This window comes from Muntiacus reevesi, chromosome 7, assembly GCF_963930625.1.
Source record: "Muntiacus reevesi chromosome 7, mMunRee1.1, whole genome shotgun sequence".
Lineage (NCBI taxonomy): Eukaryota > Metazoa > Chordata > Mammalia > Artiodactyla > Cervidae > Muntiacus > Muntiacus reevesi.
The window spans coordinates 52551715-52572569 of NC_089255.1; the positions used below are offsets into that span (position 1 = coordinate 52551715).

Sequence of the window (20855 nt, forward strand, 5' to 3'; positions counted from 1 at the left end):
GCCAAGTGCTTAGTTTCAGTCCTCACTGTTCCGCTTCAGAGCTGTGTCATTTGGGATGAGTTGACTTTTTAAAGTCAACTTAAAGTTGACTGTGTTTAAAACATATAATAACCATACCTGCCTCATAGGTTGTTATCAGGGTTCCAAAAGTTAATATGTATATATATAAACCATTTATAACAGTGCCTGACACAGAGTAATTGCTGCATATGTGTTAGTTGTTACTTGTGTCATTATTATTACAGATTTTTCACTTGTGAACTTTGACTGAGACAGGAAGAAAGTCTAGTTTGCTTTGCTGGAAGCATGAAGGAGAGTCAGGGAGTGGAGGAGCTTAATGACATTTATATGACCGGAAAAACCTGAGTCAAAATAGATGATGCACGGTTCCAGATAAGGTGGGAGGACACTGGCAAGGGCGATTGGGTGAAATACCTGAATCATTGACGTTGGGGTAGGATGGACTCTGATAAATACCAGGATGTTGGGAGTATTGTGATGCCTTTGATTTTTGTTGATTAAAGTAAGAGATAAGGTTGGATGGGGGCTTCCCAGGTGGTGCTAGTGGTAAAGAACCCACTTGACAGTACAGGAGGCATGAGAGACATGGGTTTAATCCCTGGGTCAGGAAGATCCCCTGAACGAGGGCATGATTCTTGCCTGGAAAATCCCTTGGACAGAGGAGCCTGGCGGGCTACAGTCTATAGAGTTGCAAAGAGTCGGACAGGACTGAAGCGACCTAGCAGCAGCAGAAGCACCAAGCTTGCAAGCGGAAATGGGAGGAGGGAGCTGGTGGTGGAAAATAGTGGGTACTTGGGATCCCCAAGGGACATGAGAGAAATTTGACCATGGGAAAGTAAAATGTCAAGTCTTTTGCTTTGCAAACCTGAATATCACAAGGTTTTCCTTCTCCATGTCTCTTTGTACAAGGGTTACCTGGCACACAACTATTTTGAACTCAAATACTTTGTCTTTATTTTGTAAGAAGAGTTTATACCTGTGAGATAACTTGAAACTACCTTGAGGTCTTACAAAGCTATTCTTGAAAATCATTGGATTAACCTTCTTAACCCAGAAGAAGAAGGCATGTAATAAAAAATTAAACAAAATTTCAAAAATATTAAGAGGTTGGAAATCATTGAATTGTGATTAAAAGGTTTTCTTTCTAATTCTTTGTCTGTTTCTCTATCATAGCATTTCAGCTTTTTAGCTAGATACTACAATTACTATAATTACTTACCCCTGCCTAAGGAACCCTTACTTTTAAGTGTAGAAAATAATTGTAGAAATTGTTAACAAGGAAAATTCTGTGATTTTTGTAGTTTGAATAACCTGAGTTTGGGAATAAATAACAATTAAATTTTTAAAAATTTTAACAGTGATCCTTACGTGCGAGTGACGTTATATGACCCAATGAATGGAGTTTTTACAAGTGTGCAAACAAAAACCCTTAAAAAGGTTAGTATTTAAAAATTTTTAAGTATACGTTGTTTTATTTTTGTATAATGAAATATTGAAAAGTTAGTTATACTGTGTTTATTGTCTTTCAGACTTTGAATCCAAAATGGAATGAAGAAATATTATTCAGAGTAAGTATGCATTTTATTTCATTATAACAGCAAAGATTTTTTTTCTCAATAGTTTAGAACAATAAGTTCTCACAATATTCTAAAATGTATCTGACTAGAATTTGTTAAAATTTAAGCGTTAAATCTAGGTATCCTCATGATGAGATGGCCTTGGAACCATTTATTTTATTGTGAAAAACATGTGTAAGGTAATGAGATAAAGGATGATTGTAAGCCTGAATTATCTTATTCTAATTTATTTCTGATGGAGAGACAGTCTTATTCCAATTTTGCAGATTTTTGTGTTTTTCCTTAAAGATGATACATTTGTGTTTCTCTTAGTCATTTACTATATACATTGATCCAAACAAGAGATGATGAGAGCCTGCCAACAAGTGGATCTATTATACATCCTTCATCCACATTCCTGCCTTCTTCCTCACCCCACTTCACTGTCCCATAAGAACAAACTCCAGCCTCCCAAGAGGGCCCTCAAACTGACAATGACACATGATGTATATGGGAACAGTGATTTAAATAACTATGGATTGCTCATCAGAAACTGTGTTGAAACAGCATAATTAAGGTTGTAAAGAAAAAAGAATGATCAGCTCAGAATTCTGTATCTAATAAAAATATCCTTCAAGAATGACAGTGTATTAAGGTATTCGAAGCTGAGGGAAAATAAGAGAATTATACTTGGAAAACTAAATACTCTTTTTCTAAAACTAAAGCTAAATACTACTTCTTCTCTGGTGGAATAAGTAGACCAAAAAATTCAGTAAAGATACAGAAGTCCTGAGCAACATTATCAAATCAGTTTTACTTAATTGACGTTTATAGACCTACCAACAACAGCAGAACACATGGTCTTTAAAATTGCACAAAGAATATATCCTGAGTAAGCTGGGCCAAACCCCAAACCTCAATGATGTTAATATAATTTAAATCACGCTAAGTATGGTCTCTGACTGTAATGGAATTAAAGTAGGAATTAGTAACACAAAAATAACTGAAAAATCCCCAAATATTCGGAAGTTAAACAACACACTTCTAAATAATACAGGAGTCAAGTAAGAATTCTCAAAGAGAATTAGAAAATATTTTATTAGAATGTAATAAAAATACAGCATCAGTACTTCCCTGGCAGTCCAGTGGTTAAGACTCTGCACTTCCCCTGCAGGGAGTGTAGGTTTGATTCCTGGTGGGGAAACTAAGATCTCACATGTCACATGATGTGGCCAAAAAAACCCACCAGCAGCAAATGGATAAAGGAGATGTGGTATACAAGGAATACTCATGAATACAGTGAATACTCAGCCAGAAAAAAGAATGAAATAATGCTACTTGTAGCAACATAGATGGATGGACCTAGAGGTTATCAAGTTGTCATACTAAGTGAAGTAGTCAGAAAGAAAAGACAAATACCATATAATATCACTTCTATATGGCATCTAAAATATGATACAGATGAACTTATTTATTGTTTGTATCTGATAATCTCAAACTCCTAATTTAGGGGACCCTTCCCCACCCCTAAATTAAGAGTTTGAGATTATCAGATACAAACAATATATATATAAAACAGATAAACAACAAGGTCCCACTGTGTGGCATAGAGAACTATATTTAGTATCCTGTAATAAATTTTATCGGAAGAGAATATGAAAAAGGATATATATATGTATATGTGTGTATGTATAACTGAATCACTTTGTTATACACCAGAAGCTAACACAATACTGTAAATCAACTATTCTTCAGTAAAACCAAACCAAACAAAAACCCAACAACATCAAGGTTTGCAGGATGCAGCTACAACACTGCTTAGAGAGAAATATATAGCATTAAATTATTTTGAAAAAGAAGAAAGGTCTTGAACAATTAATCTAAGCTTCCACCTGAAGAAACTAGAAAGTAGCATCATTATAGAACCAACAGACTTTAAATGGATAAGTAGGGGATGTTATGAACACTTCTGTGCTTGTAAGCTCATTAACTTAGATGAAATGGACCAATTCATTTAAAGACATACCCTACTAAAATTTTAATAAGAAATAAATTACCTGACAAATTCTGTTAACTCTTAAAGAAATTACACTTGAAATTAAAAACCATCCAATAAAGAAAACACTGATACCAGGTAGTTCCACTAGTTGAATTCTACCATGATTCTAAGGAATAAATAATTCCAATTCTATGCAGTGTCTTACTGAAACTATTAGAGGGACTTTTCCCAATTCTTTCCTGAGGCCAGCATTATTCTGATACCGAAACCAGACCAAAGACTTTATAAGAGAATTAAAACTGCAGACCATTCATCCTCATGATCATAACCATTTTATGTTAAGTTTGTTAAATTGGGTCCCTTCCATTCTTAAAGGGCAGTAATTTGTTCTCAAATTACTTATGGAAATGGGTTTGCCTTTCCTATCTGCAAAACCTCAGCCAGCACAATTATGTGGGTGCTTATGGAAAATGTGTTTGAAGGGATGGAATCTATGCAACATTTCATCCTTTTAGGGGACCCAATTCACAGAGAAGGAGGTGCAAGAATGAGCCCGTGACCATGGATCCATTAATCACATAATCTACCACACCATCTAGAAGCAGGCACTGGAATGGCCTACTGAAAGCACAACCCAAGTACCAATATGGAGACAGTACTCTGTAAAGATGGCATGCCAGTTTAATATTTAAGCCAGAAACTTCAATATGCGCTGTGTTCACAACAGAAAGTACACGGTTCAGGAACAAAGGAGTAGAAGTAGGAGTAGCCCCACTTACCATCATTTCCAAAACCCACTGGAGGATCCCCGGAACTCTGGGCTTTGCCAGGTTAGAGATCTAGGTCCCCAGAGGGAGCACACACCTTCTAGGGGACATATCAAGGATCCCATTCAACCATGATCTACACCTGCTGCCGGGGCACTATGGACTTCCTGTATCCAGGAACCAGCAGGTGATTGAGGCTGTTAACCTGGTTTCTGAGGGACCAATGGGAGAATTAAAGAGCTCATTATGGGAATCACTCTATATCCTTTTAAGTATTTAATGGTGGTACAAATCTATGATATTCCCACTAGGTTGCCATATTTTTATTTGCTTTTTTAAACAGCTTTATTAAGATACAATTAACAATTGTGTGCAATTCAGTGGTTTTTAGTATGTTCATGGGGTTGTTCAACCATCACCAAAATCTTAAAACATTTTCATCACCTGCAAAAGAAACCCCATACCCATTGTTACTCCTCATTTCCCCCCAGGATCTGCCCCCTTTCCCAGGCAACTCCCAGTCCACTTAAGTCTCTTAAAGAGTTTTGCCTATTTTGGACATTTTATTTAAATGGGATTATACAATATGTGGTCCTTTGTATCTGGCTTCTTTCACTAAGTGTAATGTTTTCAAGGTTCAACCATATTATAGCATGTATCAGTACTTAATTTCTTTTTATTGCCAAATAATGTCCCATTATATGGATAGCCACACTTTATCCATGCATTGGGTGGGCATCTGAGTTGCTTCCGCATTTTAGCTGTTATGAATAATGGTGGTATGAACATCTGTATACAAGTTTTTGTGTGGACATCTATTTTCATTTGGGACTTGTATACCTAGGAGTGGGATTGCTGGGTCAAGTGCAGAACTGCCAAAATGTTTTCCAAATGGCTTTACCATTTTTATATTCCTAGCAATAGACTATGAGAGTTCTCACTTCACATCCTCGACAACACTTACTATTATCTGACTTTTTATCACAGCTCCTAGTGGGTGCAAAATGATATTTTATTACAGTTCCCTGATGGTTCATGATACTGTGAATCTTTTCATGAGCTTATTGGTCAGTTGTCTATTTTCTTTGGAGAAATGTCTAGTCAGGTCTTTTGCCTGTTTTATAATTTGTTTATTTATCGTTTTGTTATTGAGTTGTCCTGCTGCTGCTGCTGCTGCTAGGTCGCTTCAGTCGTGTCCAACTCTGTGCAACCCCATAGACGGCAGCCCACCAGGCTTCCCCATCCCTGGGATTCTCCAGGCAAGAACACTAGAGTGGGTTGCCATTTCCTTCTCCAATGCATGAAAGTGAAAAGTGAAAGTGATTTTGCTCAGTCGTGTTGGACTCTAGCGACCCCATGGACTGCACTCTACCAGGCTCCTCCGTCCATGGGATCTTCCAGGCAAGAGTACTGGAGTGGGTTGCCATTGCCTTCTCTGAGTTGTCCTGGTTCTTTTTATTTGTAGATACAAGTCTCTTGCCAGATACATGATGTGCAAAAATTTTCTCCCATTCTGTGAGTTGTCTTTTGAATTTATTGATAGTGTCCTTTGAAGCACAGAAGCTTTTCATTTTCAAGATGTTTGGTTCCTTGTGCTTTTCTTGTCATATCTAATCAATATTGTTCTAATTTACTATCTTCACTGGAGGGAGGACAGTTTCAGAGGCTTCCAATTGGCCTTCTCAGTATGATAGTTCTTATCCCACAAGCCGTAGATGCAATGTGGTAGTGGTAGTGAGTAGATCCGACTTCCAGTACACTTGACAAATAGGAAAGTGACTTTTGGGTGGATCCACAGAACCAGTGAACTCAGTGTAAATTGAACATTAGTCAGGACCCCGTTTGTAATCAGATCCCTTTAAGTCCTGCATTTTTGTTTTTAAATTTTGTTTTTAGCTGTGCTGGGACTTTATTGTGGCACATGGGCTCTTCGTTGTAGTGTGCAGGCTTCAGTTTATCTCGAAAAATCCATAGAAATTTGGAAGTTAAACAGCATATTTTTAATAAGCCATGATCAAAAAGGAAATTATAAGGAAAATTAGGAATCTTTTTAACTGATTGGCAATTAAAACATACCAGGATATGGATGAGATAAGTGCTTAGAAATTTGCATCTTCAAATACTTTTATACAAAAGAAAAAGGATATAAAATTGATGATCTAAGTTTCTACCTTAAGCAAAAAATAAAAAATAGAGGGAAGAAAATAAGAATGGAAATCAATAAAATAGAACATGGACAAAGTCGAGCAAACAAATGAAACTAAAGATAGTTCCTTGAAAAGATTAAGAAAATTGCTACATCATAGCAAGTCCAAATAAGAAAGAAAACTCAAATGACCAGAATCACGGAGAAAAGGAAGCTGTGGTACATATACACCATGGAATATCACTCAGCCGTTAAAAAGAATTCATTTGAATCAGTTCTAATGAGATGGATGAAACTGGAGCCCATTATACAGAGTGAAGTAAGCCAGAAAGATAAAGAATATTACAGCATACTAACACATATATATGGAATTTAGAAAGATGGTAATGATAACCCTATATGCAAAACAGAAAAAGAGACACAGATGTACAGAACAGACTTTTGGACTCTGTGGGAGAAGGTGAGGGTGGGATGTTTCGAGAGAACAGCATGTATATTATCTATAGTGAAACAGATCACCAGCCCAGGTTGGATGCATGAGACAAGTGCTCGGGCCTGGTGCACTGGGAAGACCCAGAGGAGTCGGGTGGAGAGGGAGGTGGGAGGGGGGATCGGGATGGGGAATACATGTAACTACATGGCTGATTCATGTCAATGTATGACAAAACCCACTGAAATGTTGTGAAGTAATTAGCCTCCAACTAATAAAAATAAAAAAAAAATAATAATAAAAGTAAAAAAAAAAAAAGAAAAGGAATCTCAAAATGTGGGTAGAAATAAGATAGTATGGATATTTATTAGAGGAATTAAAATTATGCAAATTTTAAATTTAAAACTATAATGAAAAATTTTCCCATTATTTTTTATGATTTTGATTTCCTATGAAAAAGGATATTTGAAAGTCAGTGCTAAACTCTTGAGTTAGAGATATTACCACAAAAGTAAGAAAGACGACCATTTGAAAATGCACACCAGGCTTAGGACTCTATTGCCTTGTACTCGTTTGTTTTACCATAATTTCACGGTTACCAAATGTTGTAGCCAGTATTACTTTATTCTGGGATCATGCATAGGTCATGCATTTATTTTAATCATAAATTTCCAAATTTATTGTGAGGATAACTAGATAAATTTGTGTGGATCAATGCTAATTCATCACAGCTAGCTATAGAACTGAAAACTCATGGTGATTTAGCACTTGCCCTACAAAGGACATAATTATGTGTGGTTTTCTATTTTCTTCTTTGTCATTTCATTATTTATACATAGCACAAACTGTTTTCCACTGAGTGTACTCACAGAGAAATGACTGTTGAGATAACATAGTATAGTAAAATCTTGGTTATCTGTCATTCAGCCGAATGGAAATTGTGACCACAAGTTGAAGGGAGATTTTATATCTTTTAGAAAACATGAAGTTTGAAGAAAGGTTTTTTTTTGGGGGGTGAGAACTCTTGTTGTTTAGTCACTGAGTTGTGTTCCAACCATTTGTGACCAATGGCCTGACTGTAGCCTACCAGGCTTCTCTGTCCATGGGATTTCCCAGGCAAGAGTACTGGAGTGGGCTCCCATTTCCTTCTCCAGGGAATCTTCCCCACCCAGGGAATGAACCTACGTCTCCTACATTGGCAGACTGATTCTTTACTACAGAACCAGAAATGTTACTGGTAAATTAATAGACAGGATGACTCCAAATTGAAGTTAATGTTCAATTGCAAAGTATAGTAAAATCTCCACTTACAGTTGCTCACGTGAGGCCAGGAGAGGTGAGTTATCAGGAGGGAAAACAGCCTGACACGTCAGGGAGCCGTATACTCCTTAGATGCTCTGTGCATCAGCATAGCATAGGAGCCTCTGGAAAAGGACCACTGCATTCCCTGCACACCCCTGATGACCAGTTTGTATCTTTGGTATTCACACACATCTTGTTATGTGTACATAATGTGTATATGTTCATGCATATATTAGTACTATGTTACAGAAGCAACATGTATACCTTAGATATTTTTATAAAAAGAAATAAAAATCAGCTGTAATTTAATTTCCATCAAGCCACCACTAATTGTGTGATAGTCTGGTATTTTTTCCTATATATTTTTATCCATATATTTATCCTGGCAACCCACTCCAGTATTCTTGCCTGGAGAATCCCATGCACAGAGGAGCCTGGCGGGCTATAGTCCATGGGGTTGGAAAGAGTCGGACTCGACTGAGCAATTTAATACTCACTCACTCACAAGTCCCTGCCTTCAACAAGGCTTACTGTCTGCTGTGGAGCCCTATGAACTAGTTTCTCGAAAGTCTTACCAATGTGCTGAACCTTGTGGAGGGAAAACAGGGTGCTAGTGAGTGAATATCAGGGATATGAGAGGATTTAAGGGAATCCCTAAATGTAAAGTATTTAAAGTAGGCCCTTCTGTAGTGTATCACTTAGGATGCTTTCAGCTTCCAGTAACAGACTCACTGTAACAGCTAAAATTGGGCTAAATGATAATTGCATTTATTATTTATCTTCACAAGAAGCAGGCATAGAAGAGAAGTTGTGACTGCAGCAGCTGAATGGGGTCATGTGAAGCCCAGCTTCTCTGAGATTCTCTTGGCTTTCTGTCCTTCGTCACAAGAAGCCTGCAGCAGTTCCAAACGACATAACCTCTGATGATGATGTCCAGAGATAGACCCTATCAGTCTCCTTTAAAAAGTGAAGAACCCTTTTTCAAAAGGTTGCCTGGGAGACTTTCATATGTCTTGGGCCAGAATTATGTTGTGTGCATATTTCTAACCCAGGCATGGATAAAGAGAGTGGAATTACTGGGAAGCTTAGAGGAATCAGAAGTAAGCTCATGGGAGGCGGGGTAGGGGGAATAGCTGCTGGTATCCCTGACCCACATTGTCATCCAGTATTTCAATAAAATCAGAGTTCTGTTCGCTAGGAAAAAGGATGGGTGACCCATTAATAAAGCATGAAGTATAGTATGGGGCTTCCCTGGTGGCTCAGATGATAAAGAATCTGCCTTCAGTGCAGGAGACCTGGGTTCAATTCCTGGGTTAGGAAGATGCCCTGGAGAAGGGAACAGCTACTCACTCCAGTATTCTGGCCTGGAGAATTCCATGGACTACACAGTTCATGTGTAGTAAAGAGTCAGACACGACTGAGCGACTTTCACTTTCACTTTCATTGTATGGTATAGCCATATAATGGCTTTACCATTTAAATGGCTTTAAAAAGAGACAGATGTTTATGTACTGATAGGGTGTTCGTTTCAAAATGTACTAAATGAAGGAACAAAGGTACAGAACATTGTATGTATGATTCACCTATTTGTGTAAAAACAGCAACTCTCTCATATGCAGGTATTTGAAATAATACTTCTGGCAGGACCTAAGAAACTGTTCACAGTATTTTCTCTGAGGGTGGGACAAAGATGAAAGATTTATAATTTGCTATACTATGTATCTTTTTTTACTGTTTGAATTCTCCCTTCCATGGCTGTGTATCTATAATTTGTTTTTATATTTGTTGATAAGAAATAACTACATAGAGAAACAAAGTAGAAAGACACAAAACATGTACATAAAAATGTGAAGACACTTTCTATTTATAAAATGCTACAAGCATTTTATATGCTTATAAAAATACTTACCTAGTTCATGTAACTTTTTACACAGGTTTTAGTTTAAAATCTACTTACCACAGATGTTCACACAAAAACTTGTAGATGAATGCTCATAGCATCATTATTCATTATAGTAAAAAAGTAGAAATAGCCGTAGGTCCATCAACAAATGAATGGACAAAGAAAATAGACAAATGAATGGGATGTATACATACAATGAAATATTATTCAATTATAAAAAGGAACGATGTAGTGACACATGCTACAACATAGATGAACCTCAAAAATATTTAAAGACCACATATTGTAGGATTCTCCTTATGTTAAATGTCTATAGTAGGCAAATCTGTAGAGACAGAAAATGTATTAGAGGTTGTCTGAGATTGAGGAAGTTGAGGGGAAATTAGGAGTGACTGCATGGGCTTCCCTGGTTGCTCAGTTGGTAAAGAATCTGCCTGCAGTGTGGGAGACTCTGGGTTCGATCTCTGAGTTGGGAAGATCCCCTGGAGAAGGGAATGGCTACCCACTCCAGTACTCTTGCCAGGAGAATTCTGTGGAGAGTATAGCCCATGAGGTTGCAAAGAGTTGGACATGACTGAGCAACTTTCACTTCACTTCACTAGCAGTGACTGCTGACAGGCATGGAATTTCTATTTGAGGTGATGAAAATGTTCCAAAATTGTGAGGGTAGTTGCATACTCTATACTAAAAACCATTGAATTGTACATTTTCAATGGGTCACATACATAGTATGTGTATTATATCTCAATAAAGCTTTTTTAAAAAAAAATATACTTGCTTTGGTTTTTTCCTGCAACCACCAGCATAATTTCCAGGAATGTTACTTTAGATTGTTTTTGAATAGCAGAGAATAAATTGACATTTATCAGTACCTTTATCCTTCTTTGAAAATTTGGTTACTCCTCTGGTGTTTTTTCTTTTTCTTTGCTCTTTTGTCCATTTATAGACTTATATATTTTTCCACAAACAGCACAATAGTCTTTATTTCTGTTTTTCTTATACCTTTCATTATGACCCTGTAAACTGTTTTTTGTGACCATAGCTTTACTCCTATTTTTAATAGAAATTAAAAAAATAATCTCATCAAAATATTCACACATAGCTTAAAAAGATATAGTGTAAAGAAAGGGGCTTATAGTGAAGAGCAGGAGACTTTGGTGCCTGCTCCTTAGCCCTCCTATTCTCGCTTGCCAAAAGGAACTGCTCTAAACTCTTTCTGTCATTCTGGTCATTATTCCCATTCTAATGAATAGTTCACACATCCCTGTCCCAAATTGACCTCCAGCTATAATAGATGAGTAGACCACCAGCTTATGTTTGCTTTCTGTCCATGGTCACAAGAAGCTTGCCACGATTCCAAACATGATGATGTCCATGATGATGTCCTCCAGAGGTAGACAAGGGAGAATTTCCCCCATTGTGTCTCTTTTAAAAGATGCAGAACCCTTTTTTTGAAAGTTTCCCCAGAAGACTTGGCCCCTCATAGGAGTCTAGGTTGGAAATGGTTTTTCTTCAGGAACTTAAAGCCATTGTTTTATCAACATTGAACATGGTATTGCTATTGAAAGGGCTGATTCTTGTTCCTTTGGGGGTGATCCTTCTCTCTTTGTGAAAAAAACTTATGATTTATCTTTATCCCGGTGTTTTAAAAATTTCAAAGTATTATGCCTTGTGTGTGCAGTGTCATCATATTGGGCCTTTTGATAAGCATTTCAGTTTAAACACCACTGTTTCCCTTCAGTTCTGAAGCTTTTATGTGAATAATTTCTCTAATAATTTCCTTTCCTCTGTTTATATGATTGTTTGGAGATTACAGCTAGTTGGATGAAGGGTCACCTAGACCGATTCTTACTTTCTCAGTCAAAATTCCTCATGTAAACCACAGAATGCAGAAAATGATTCGAGTGGCATTTTTCTCACATATTTCAAAGATAACTTTATCCAGTACCTTCCTGGATATATAGGAGAGAAATCAGTAGGTAGCATACAGTAAATGTCTTAGGACAGGAGTCAGCAAACTTTTTCATAAAGAGCCATATAGTAAGTATTTTAGGTGTCACACAGATAGGAGGCAAAAGTAAGGCTGCTATGTAGGTACTTTGATAGCCATTTAAAAGGTAACCATTTAAAAATGTTTTAAAAAAAGAAAAACTGTTTTATGGGCTGTTAAAAAAAAAAAAAGGAAGCAGGTGCCTAGCGGGATTTGGTCCATAAGCTGTAGCTTATTCATCCTCTGTTTAGGGCATTAGGGCTTAATTTTTCACTGACTTTGTTCAGAAAATCCTCTTTTTATTTTCTCTCATATTTTCCTTCAGCTTAGCTTTTTGTTCTACATTTTGAGAGATTTCTGCAAATTTACCTTAGATTGCTTATATTTGAATTCAGCAGTCATTTTTAGTTGCAACACCACTCCATGCCTCTTAATATAGTGTCCTATTTTTGTCTTATAGATTCAAGACTTCCATAGATATTTCTAAGGAAACACCTTACAGTTTTTAAAGGTGTTTACTTTTGTTTCCTAAGTATTTTTTTTTCTTTGGGGACAGTTTTTCTGGTTATACATCTGTGATCTCTGCTAATATAGTTACACTTAACAATGACACAATAGAAAAATCATCTATTGCTTCTATATATGAAAAGCACAAACGTGGAACAATTATATTTTTAGTTATCATTTATACATTACACATTAAAACTGATGGTTGCATTATTGTTGAACCTCTACCTGAAATCAAAGAGGAGCTCTTTCATAATGTGTGTGTGTCTGTGTGTGTTAAGAGGTTTAGGTGCCATATGAATATTCTCTCATTAGGGCCATTGACCCCTTTGCTTCAACTTTCTGTTCTTTTGTTTTCAGTTTCTTCAGAAGCCCTGCTTCATTGCTTTCTTCCCCACTTCATCTCTTCCAGAAAAGTGTTGATATTGCTCACCAGCTGGTGGCCCTCGCATGTGCATGTGATCTTTGCTGTGTTGCTTTTATGCTGATAGCTTGTGGTGAATGATGTCGGATTCGTGATCTCCGAAGAAGATTTAACTTCGGGACCAGGGACCAGGCTTAATCACTCAAGCGCTTTGGTGTAGCAGAGTTTTATTAAAGTATAAAAAGGGACAGAGAAAGCAAAGATCTTAACAGGCCCACTCCCACTATATATACATTTTAAGATAACAGGATTAGTCAGAAGTTTTTCAGGAAGGAGAAACATGTCCTCAACCAGGATACATTATTGCTATATAATCCTTACTAAGGAATGTAGAAAAAAAGTTTGTCCTTTCCTCCCCTTTGAGAATTTCAGACCCCTGTCTCTGCCTTGAGAGCCCCAGATCCCTTTCTCCTCCTCGGGGACCCTGGACTTCTTAACAATTACCTAGGAATTGACTGTCAGTGCCTTTTACAAATTCCTTTGTTATTACGAAAATAAGATCTCAAGGGGGAGAGGATTAATGTTTGTGTTTAAGCTGTCCTTCTTGAATTAGAATTCTCAACCACACATTTTAAATTGTATTCTTGCATTTACCGTGTGCCTTTGATATATAAAGTAAACAAGTGTTTTATGGTGTTTTTATAATTCAGTAGGCAGCTATTCCTGGAGGAGGAAATGGCAACCCATTCCAGTATTCTTGGCTGGGAAATCCCATGGACAGAGCGTGCTACACTCTATGAGGTCACCAAGAGTCGGACACGACTTAACTGAACAACAACAGAGAGCTATTGTGTACTATTAACTTCAAAAATGGAAGGATGTAGTCAGTTTTCTAATAACTGAAAATGAAGGGGAGTGACTGGGGAGGTAAAACTTCAGAGTGGAGCTGACATTTGAGCTGAGGCTTGAACAAGGGGTAAATTTTGGACTTATTGCGCGGAGAAGGTATTGCACATGGAGTGACCTTAGCATGCACAGAGGTGCAGATCAGAAAGCTCAGTAAGCAGTAATTAGACTGTTTGTTGTGGGACTAGAGCATAGGGTGTTGGTGTATTTGCGTGAGCAGGGGACAGTTACAGGACACAAGGCTCGAAAGGCAAACTGGGCTCAGGTCGTGAAGCTCATTCTGTGCCCAGGCATTTGAATAATTTTCTTTAGGCCACTGAGAGTAGCTTTTGAATACAGCAGTAAAGAAGGCCTAAATTGTCTTTCAGATAAGTCACTCCAGTTACAATAGGAAAGATAGATTTCGAAGATAAGACAGTTGAGGTAGAGCCTCCTGCTAGGAAGCTATTAATTATAGTCTGAACCAGGACAGCAGAGGCCTGTTCAGGTCACATTTGATATCTGTTGTCTTAGCAGTATTAAACATCTATACTGTCTACCAGGTATTTTGTTAGGCATTGAGACTTTTTGTTTTTTCTCTTATAATATTTTTCATGGCCTTCTTCCCTGTTCTCACTGGGACCATCAGAGGCAAAGCTCTCAACACTTCATGCCCGAGTTACTATAGCCACAGTCGCTGTGGACTTCAGGGTCTCTCTCTAGTCCTGTTTATTTTATGTATCACTCACAAAATAATATTTACATGTGATCTTCATCATTTTACTCTTTTCCTTTGAGAGCTTAATTTTCTCCCATACCAATCAAGTTTTAATTCGTTTTCTGGGTATCAGTGCCTTCAGCCTGGCTCTTCCCTAAATAACCAAATTTTTCTTAAGACTTTCTATCATAAAAATGTTCTTATTAGTTGATTTTCTTAGAGCACACTCATTCTGCCCCCATGCCTTTTTCCCCTTTGATCTCCTTGCTGTGAGTATTCTCTGTGTTTTCTTACTCAAATTCTTCCCATCTTTCAAGTCTTAGCTCAAGTGTCATCTCCTCCCCCAAATTTCCTCTACATCTTCCTAGAAAGGATTATTCTCTTACACTGTTTTTCTATCCCCAAGGCATCAGTTCAGTTCAGCCCCTCAGTCGTGTCAGACTCTTTGCGACCCCATGAATCACAGCACACCAGGCCTCCCTGTCCATCACCAGCTCCCGGAGTCTATTCAAACTCATGTCCATCGAGTTGGTGATTCCATCCAGCCATCTCATCCTCTGTCGTCCCCTTCTCCTCCTGCCCCCAATCCCTCCTAGCATCAGGGTCTTTTCCAATGAGTCAGCTCTTCGCATCAGGTGGCCAAAGTACTGGAGTTTCAGCTTCAGCATCAGCCCTTCCAATGAACACCCAGGACTGATTTCCTTTAGAATGGACTGGTTGGATCTCCTTGCAGTCCCAGGGACTCTCAAGAGTCTTCTCCAACACCACAGTTCAAAAGCATCAGTTCTTCGGTGCTCAGCTTGCTTCACAGTCCATCTCTCACATCCGTATATGACCACTGGAAAAACCATAGCCTTGACTGTGGCTTCCACCCTCATTGTTCCTGCATGGTTACACTATGACTGCAGGGGTGCCAGCTGTCCTCACCAAGTTCCACGCAGGAAAGAGGAGTACAAAGGGCAAAAGCAACCACTCTTCCACTGAGTCAGCCCCATTTAAAGAGCTCTCCCAGAAGTCCCACCCAGTGACTGAAGCTAGGTTGGCCTCTTTAGTCACCCCTAGGTGCAAGAGAACTTTTTTAGGGAGTCTTACTGAGAGTTTCAATGTTGAACAAGTCCAGAGGGCACTGTTCACACAGAAAACAACACATGAAAAAAATGGACTGTTTTGTACTTTTATCTGGGTGATGATGACATGGTAAACATGTATGAAAGGTCATCAAGCTGGATATTTAAGATTAGTAAATGTTATACTTTTCTGAATTTGTTATACTTTTCAATTAAAAAAGTTAATGCCCCTCTTCCCCAGAGTTGTGGTGACCCTAGGCAGATTGCTTCAGGTATAGTTAGGATTATGTTATCAGAAGGATTTAAGGAAGAGCAGATATTGGTCTGGGTATCTCAATATCCTTGTCACATGTATAGGACTTTTTTCTGAAGGGTAGTAATGCTTTTGACATATAAGTCAAAGTTTTAATATATTTCAGTGTTTAATGTGATTTATCATAGTGAAAATATGAACTTAAATGTAAGAATGTTCTATACACCATCTTAACCTCTGGTATAAAAAGTTATTAAAGATTTTCTTTTTGTTTGATATTTAGTAAATATTGTTAATAACTTGATGTTGAAACATTTCAGCAAAAATAAAAGCATTGGCTTTGAAAAATAAAATATTAATACTATATGTTAATTTTTACTTGTGCTGTAAGATATAAACAATAAGTGAAAACTCAGTGTGTACTTTTTGACTGCTTAGGTATTTTATATAGTAGAAGCAATATTGGTTTTATCAAGTCAATACTGCAAGGATTCAGAACACTTGTTACCATAAAGTCAACATCCATTTTGACTAGTTCTAACCTGATAAATAAAAGTGAGTACATAAAATGAATAATAAGTTAAAATCCCATCTGTATTTTTAAGTGCTTGCAAATATTTAAATTTTTGAAATTGTGTCTTTTATTGTATTGTAGAAAAAATGGGAAAATAAGAAACCAAATTCACTTTGTTGTTATGGTAAAACTTAGAAAATGGTTGACATGTGATGAGTCTTGGCTTTTGTATTAAGTTTCACATGTAATTTAAAATACATTGTAAGTAACAGGAATTAGGAAATGGCAATGTTTACAAGCATTTATTTCTTGGTGTCTGTGGCTTGATGTTCACTTCTTTAAAAATTAAAAGTTGAGTTGATTTACAATGTGTTAGTTTCTGGTATACGGCAAAATGATTCAGTTATACACACAAGCACACAGGTATGTGTGTGTATATATATTCTTTTTCATTGTAGGTTATTATAAGATACTGAATATAGTTCCACTGTTCACTTGTTTTTAAGCAAAGTTTATTTTTTTCCTTACTTAGGTTCATCCTCAGCAACACCGGCTTCTATTTGAAGTGTTTGATGAAAATCGATTGGTAAGTCCTACCATACAAACATAAACTGTGAAGCAAGGGAATACTTGAGTAACAAGCAAAAGTAGGCCGGGAATCTGTGAAATGAGAGATGCTTTTGAGGTGGTTATGGAAAGACTGAGCAAAGTGGTGGATAGAATTTTTTTTTCCTCCTCTTTCCTGCTACTCTTCTCTTCTCCCTGGCCCCTCTCCTGATTATCAGTTCTCAGCAGATTTCATGGTCTTTCTCAAGGTCTCTCATAGCAGGAGATACAGAAAAGTCAGCTTCTTGGCCTGACCTTCCTGCACACTTATGCTGGTACCCTGGTTGATAGTCAGAGGCTCAGGAGCCTTCCCCTCTGAGCTCCGGTAGAGATCTTGAGGTTGCCTGTATCCAGTTGTGACATCCCATCCTCTCCCTTATCCCCACCCTTCTATTGAATACAAAGGAAACCTCTCTAACTGATGAAGTTAAGTTCTCTAAAGAATTGCCAGTGTTCAGAGAGACAAAAAGCAAATATAACCTGGTTTTATTTTTATAAAAGGATAGTTGTGATTCCTAATTTCCTAATAGACTGCCTTGAAATCCTACCCTCTTCCTAATTTGTCTTGGAACTATATTTCAAACCTTTTAACATTTTACATTTACATTTTAAACCTGTAAGATTTGAATATTGAGGCATAAGAACAGTGTTATATGGTCAAAGCTTATCAATTACTAAACAGAAGCACAACAAAAATTAAAACAGTTTTATTCATTTTGTAGCTAATATAGAAGCTAGATTTTTTTAAAGAATCTATTTTTAGTGTTGGACTATATAACACTTGGTGTTATAGATGTGATAACTGTACTGGTAACAGAAGATACTGGAGAAGGGAATGGCAACCCACCCCAGTATTCTTGCCTGGAGAATTTTGCGGACAGAGGAACCTGGCAGGTTACAGTCCATGGGGTCACAAAGAGTCAGACATGGCTGAGCTACTAAGCATAGCACAGCACAACTGAAGATATTTCAGATGAAGTCATTAATTAGTACCGTTATAGGCAAAGGTACTTTTTTTGCAGCCAAGGGAGACTTGATCACTATCTTGGCAATCTAATTTTGTAAGGCTCACTGACAGATGTTGATGATTTGCTTATCATTTGGTTAGTCACAGAGCTTTTTATTTTTTGTTTGTATTTTTGCCTTTTTAATAATAAAATGGAGATGTTTTCGTTTTTTCCTTCTGTTGCTACAGATCTGTTTTCCTTCTAGATAGGACCAGGTGAAATTTAGTATTGGTGTTTTTTAATCATGAAATAAACATACAAAAATATGTATGCTATAAATTTATCTTAAATAATAAGACAAATATCTGTATGTTTGTTATTCAACTTAAGAACTTGAACATTACCAAAATCTTCAAAGCATCCTCTAACCCTTACAATAGCATCTCCTTTTTCTCTCCCACAAGTAGTAACCACTGTCCTGAATGTTGTGTCTATCATTTCTTTGCTATTTAAAAAATTTTACCATGTATATATGTATCCCTAAAAAAATAGTGGTTTCCATTTTCATATTTTTGGATTTACTGAAATGGTAGCACTGTGAATACTTTCCTCTGTGACATGCTTTTGGCTTAATGATATATTTGTGAAGTCAATCCATAAGAACATATTTCACAAATGCATAGTTTTCCCTTCGTCTGCAAATGCTGTAATACCACAATTTATGTATTTATTCTCCTTAATAGATATGAGTGTTGTTTCCAGGTTTGTGCTATTATCAATTGATAAACATTCTTGCTGTGTTTCCTGATACACATGTACGATTGTATCTCTAAGATTCATATTTTGGGCTTGAATTGCTGGTCATGGTATTACTGTGTTCTTTTCCTGTTGTTCGTGATACTGGTGTGACTTTCTCCCTGACTCTTGGGCACTCATTGGTGAACTGTTTCATTTGAATTACTTGCATACTGTACACAAGGAGGGGTAGCTCATGCTGATGCTCTCCACCCTGCTTATAGTCATCTAGTCTCTTTGCCAGTAATCTGAGTACAGTGTGACTCTTCATTGCCAAAACTAATATTTGTCATGCTCTGGTCAGTGCATTAACACTCCTTGAGCATTTACTATGTATAGGGTATATACAGAGCGTCATGATATGTCAAAAAAAAAAGCATTGCTTACGATATTAACAATGGAGTATTTCTAAAAGCAAAAAGAAAATAATGCATTGATGAGCATATTATAGATCCCTATACCAAAGAGTCAGAATTCCTTGCAGTCCGACTTGTGCTTTGGTATATTAGCTTATGCTGCTGCTGCTGCTGCTGCTAACTCACTTCAGTCGTGTCCGACTCTGTGCGACCCCATAGACGGCAGCCCACCAGGCTCCCCCGTCCCTGGGATTCTCCAGGCAAGAACACTGGAGTGGGTTGTCATTTCCTTCTCCAGTGCATGAAAGTGAAAAGTGAAAGTGAAGTCACTCCCTCGTGTCCGACTCTTAGTGACCCCATGGACTGCAGCCCACTAGGCCCCTCCGTCCATGGGATTTTCCAGGCAAGAGTACTCTAGACAAATTTTTTAATCCTTCTGAAGATATTTTCCCATGTTTAAAAAATAGGGATAACAGTATTTGTCCTACCTGATAAATACATTATGAAAATAAAATGAGACAGTAGCTATCAAAGCCCTTGAAAGCTTTTCATCATTAATATAATGTGTGATTTAGAGTTCATGGACTTATGTATTTATGGCTGTCTGATATCACATTTTGTGTGTTAATTACAGTATGCCATTTTGGGCATACATTGTGTTCAGTACTCTGCTATGCATTAGAAATTATAAATGCTATGCATTTTCTTAAGAAGCTCACTTTATAAGCAAAAGGGAACAAGAAATAATTAAGAGTGGTGCACGTCATTGTAATACTCTGATTTGTTGCTGGTCCCAGCAGGTAATTGAAGTGTACAGATTACCTGAGATGTCATAGAAACTAGAGCCATTGATGGAATAACAAGCTTGATTGTGTAGCAGTAAATTGACCTGTGCACTGTAAATGCCATATCTTCTCCTGTAGCATTCACAACTAAGTTACAGACACATCCTTTTCCTAGCAAGGTTCTCTTTAGAAGTGTATGGCAAAGAGCAAATATACATGTGAAAGTTAGTGCTTCTGTGTCACTCAGTTCACTTCAGTCGCTCAGTCGTGTCTGACTCATTGTGACCCCATGGACTGCAGCACACCAGGCTTCCCTGTCCATTACCAACTCCCAGAACTTTCTCAAACTCATGTCCATTGAGTTGGAGATGCCATCCAACCATATTATCCTCTGTCGTCCTCTTCTCCTGCCTTCAATCTTTCCCAGCATCAGGGTCTTTTCAAATGAGTCTGCTCTTTGCATCAGGTGATCAATGTATTGGAGTTTCAGCTTCTGCATCAGTTCTTCCAATGAATATTCAGGACTGATCTCCTTTAGGATGGACTGGTTGGATCTCCTTGCAGTCCAAGGGACACCCAAGAGTCTTCTCCAACACCACAGTTCAAAAGCATCAATTCTTCAGCGCTCAGCTTTCTTTATGGTTCAACTCTCACATCCATATGTGACTACTGGAAAAACCATAGCTTTGACTTTGTGGACCTTTGTTGGCAAAGTAATGTGTCTGCTTTTTAATATGCTGTCTAGGTTGGTCATAACTTTTCTTCTTCAAGGAGCAAGCTGCTTTTAATTTCATGACTGCAGTCACCATCTGCAGTGATTTTGGAGCCCAAGAAAATAAAGTCTCTCACTGTTTCCATTATTTCCGATCTATTTGCCATGAAGTGCCATGATTTTAGATTTTTGAATTTTGAGTTTCACTCTCCTCTTTCACTATCATCAAGAG

The 20855-nt window shown here is 37.5% G+C and overlaps 1 protein-coding gene across 2 annotated transcripts in view; it reads left to right on the plus strand.

Annotated features, from left to right (window-relative positions):
• Nucleotides 1–20855, plus strand: part of NEDD4 (NEDD4 E3 ubiquitin protein ligase) — a 131757-nt gene that overhangs the window by 20380 nt on the left and 90522 nt on the right. For both annotated transcript variants that reach the window (XM_065940576.1, XM_065940577.1), the window contains exons 3-5: nt 1380–1458; nt 1551–1589; nt 16955–17008. In XM_065940576.1, the coding sequence (XP_065796648.1) occupies nt 1380–1458; nt 1551–1589; nt 16955–17008 (172 nt within the window). The remainder of the gene's footprint in view (nt 1–1379; nt 1459–1550; nt 1590–16954; nt 17009–20855) is intronic.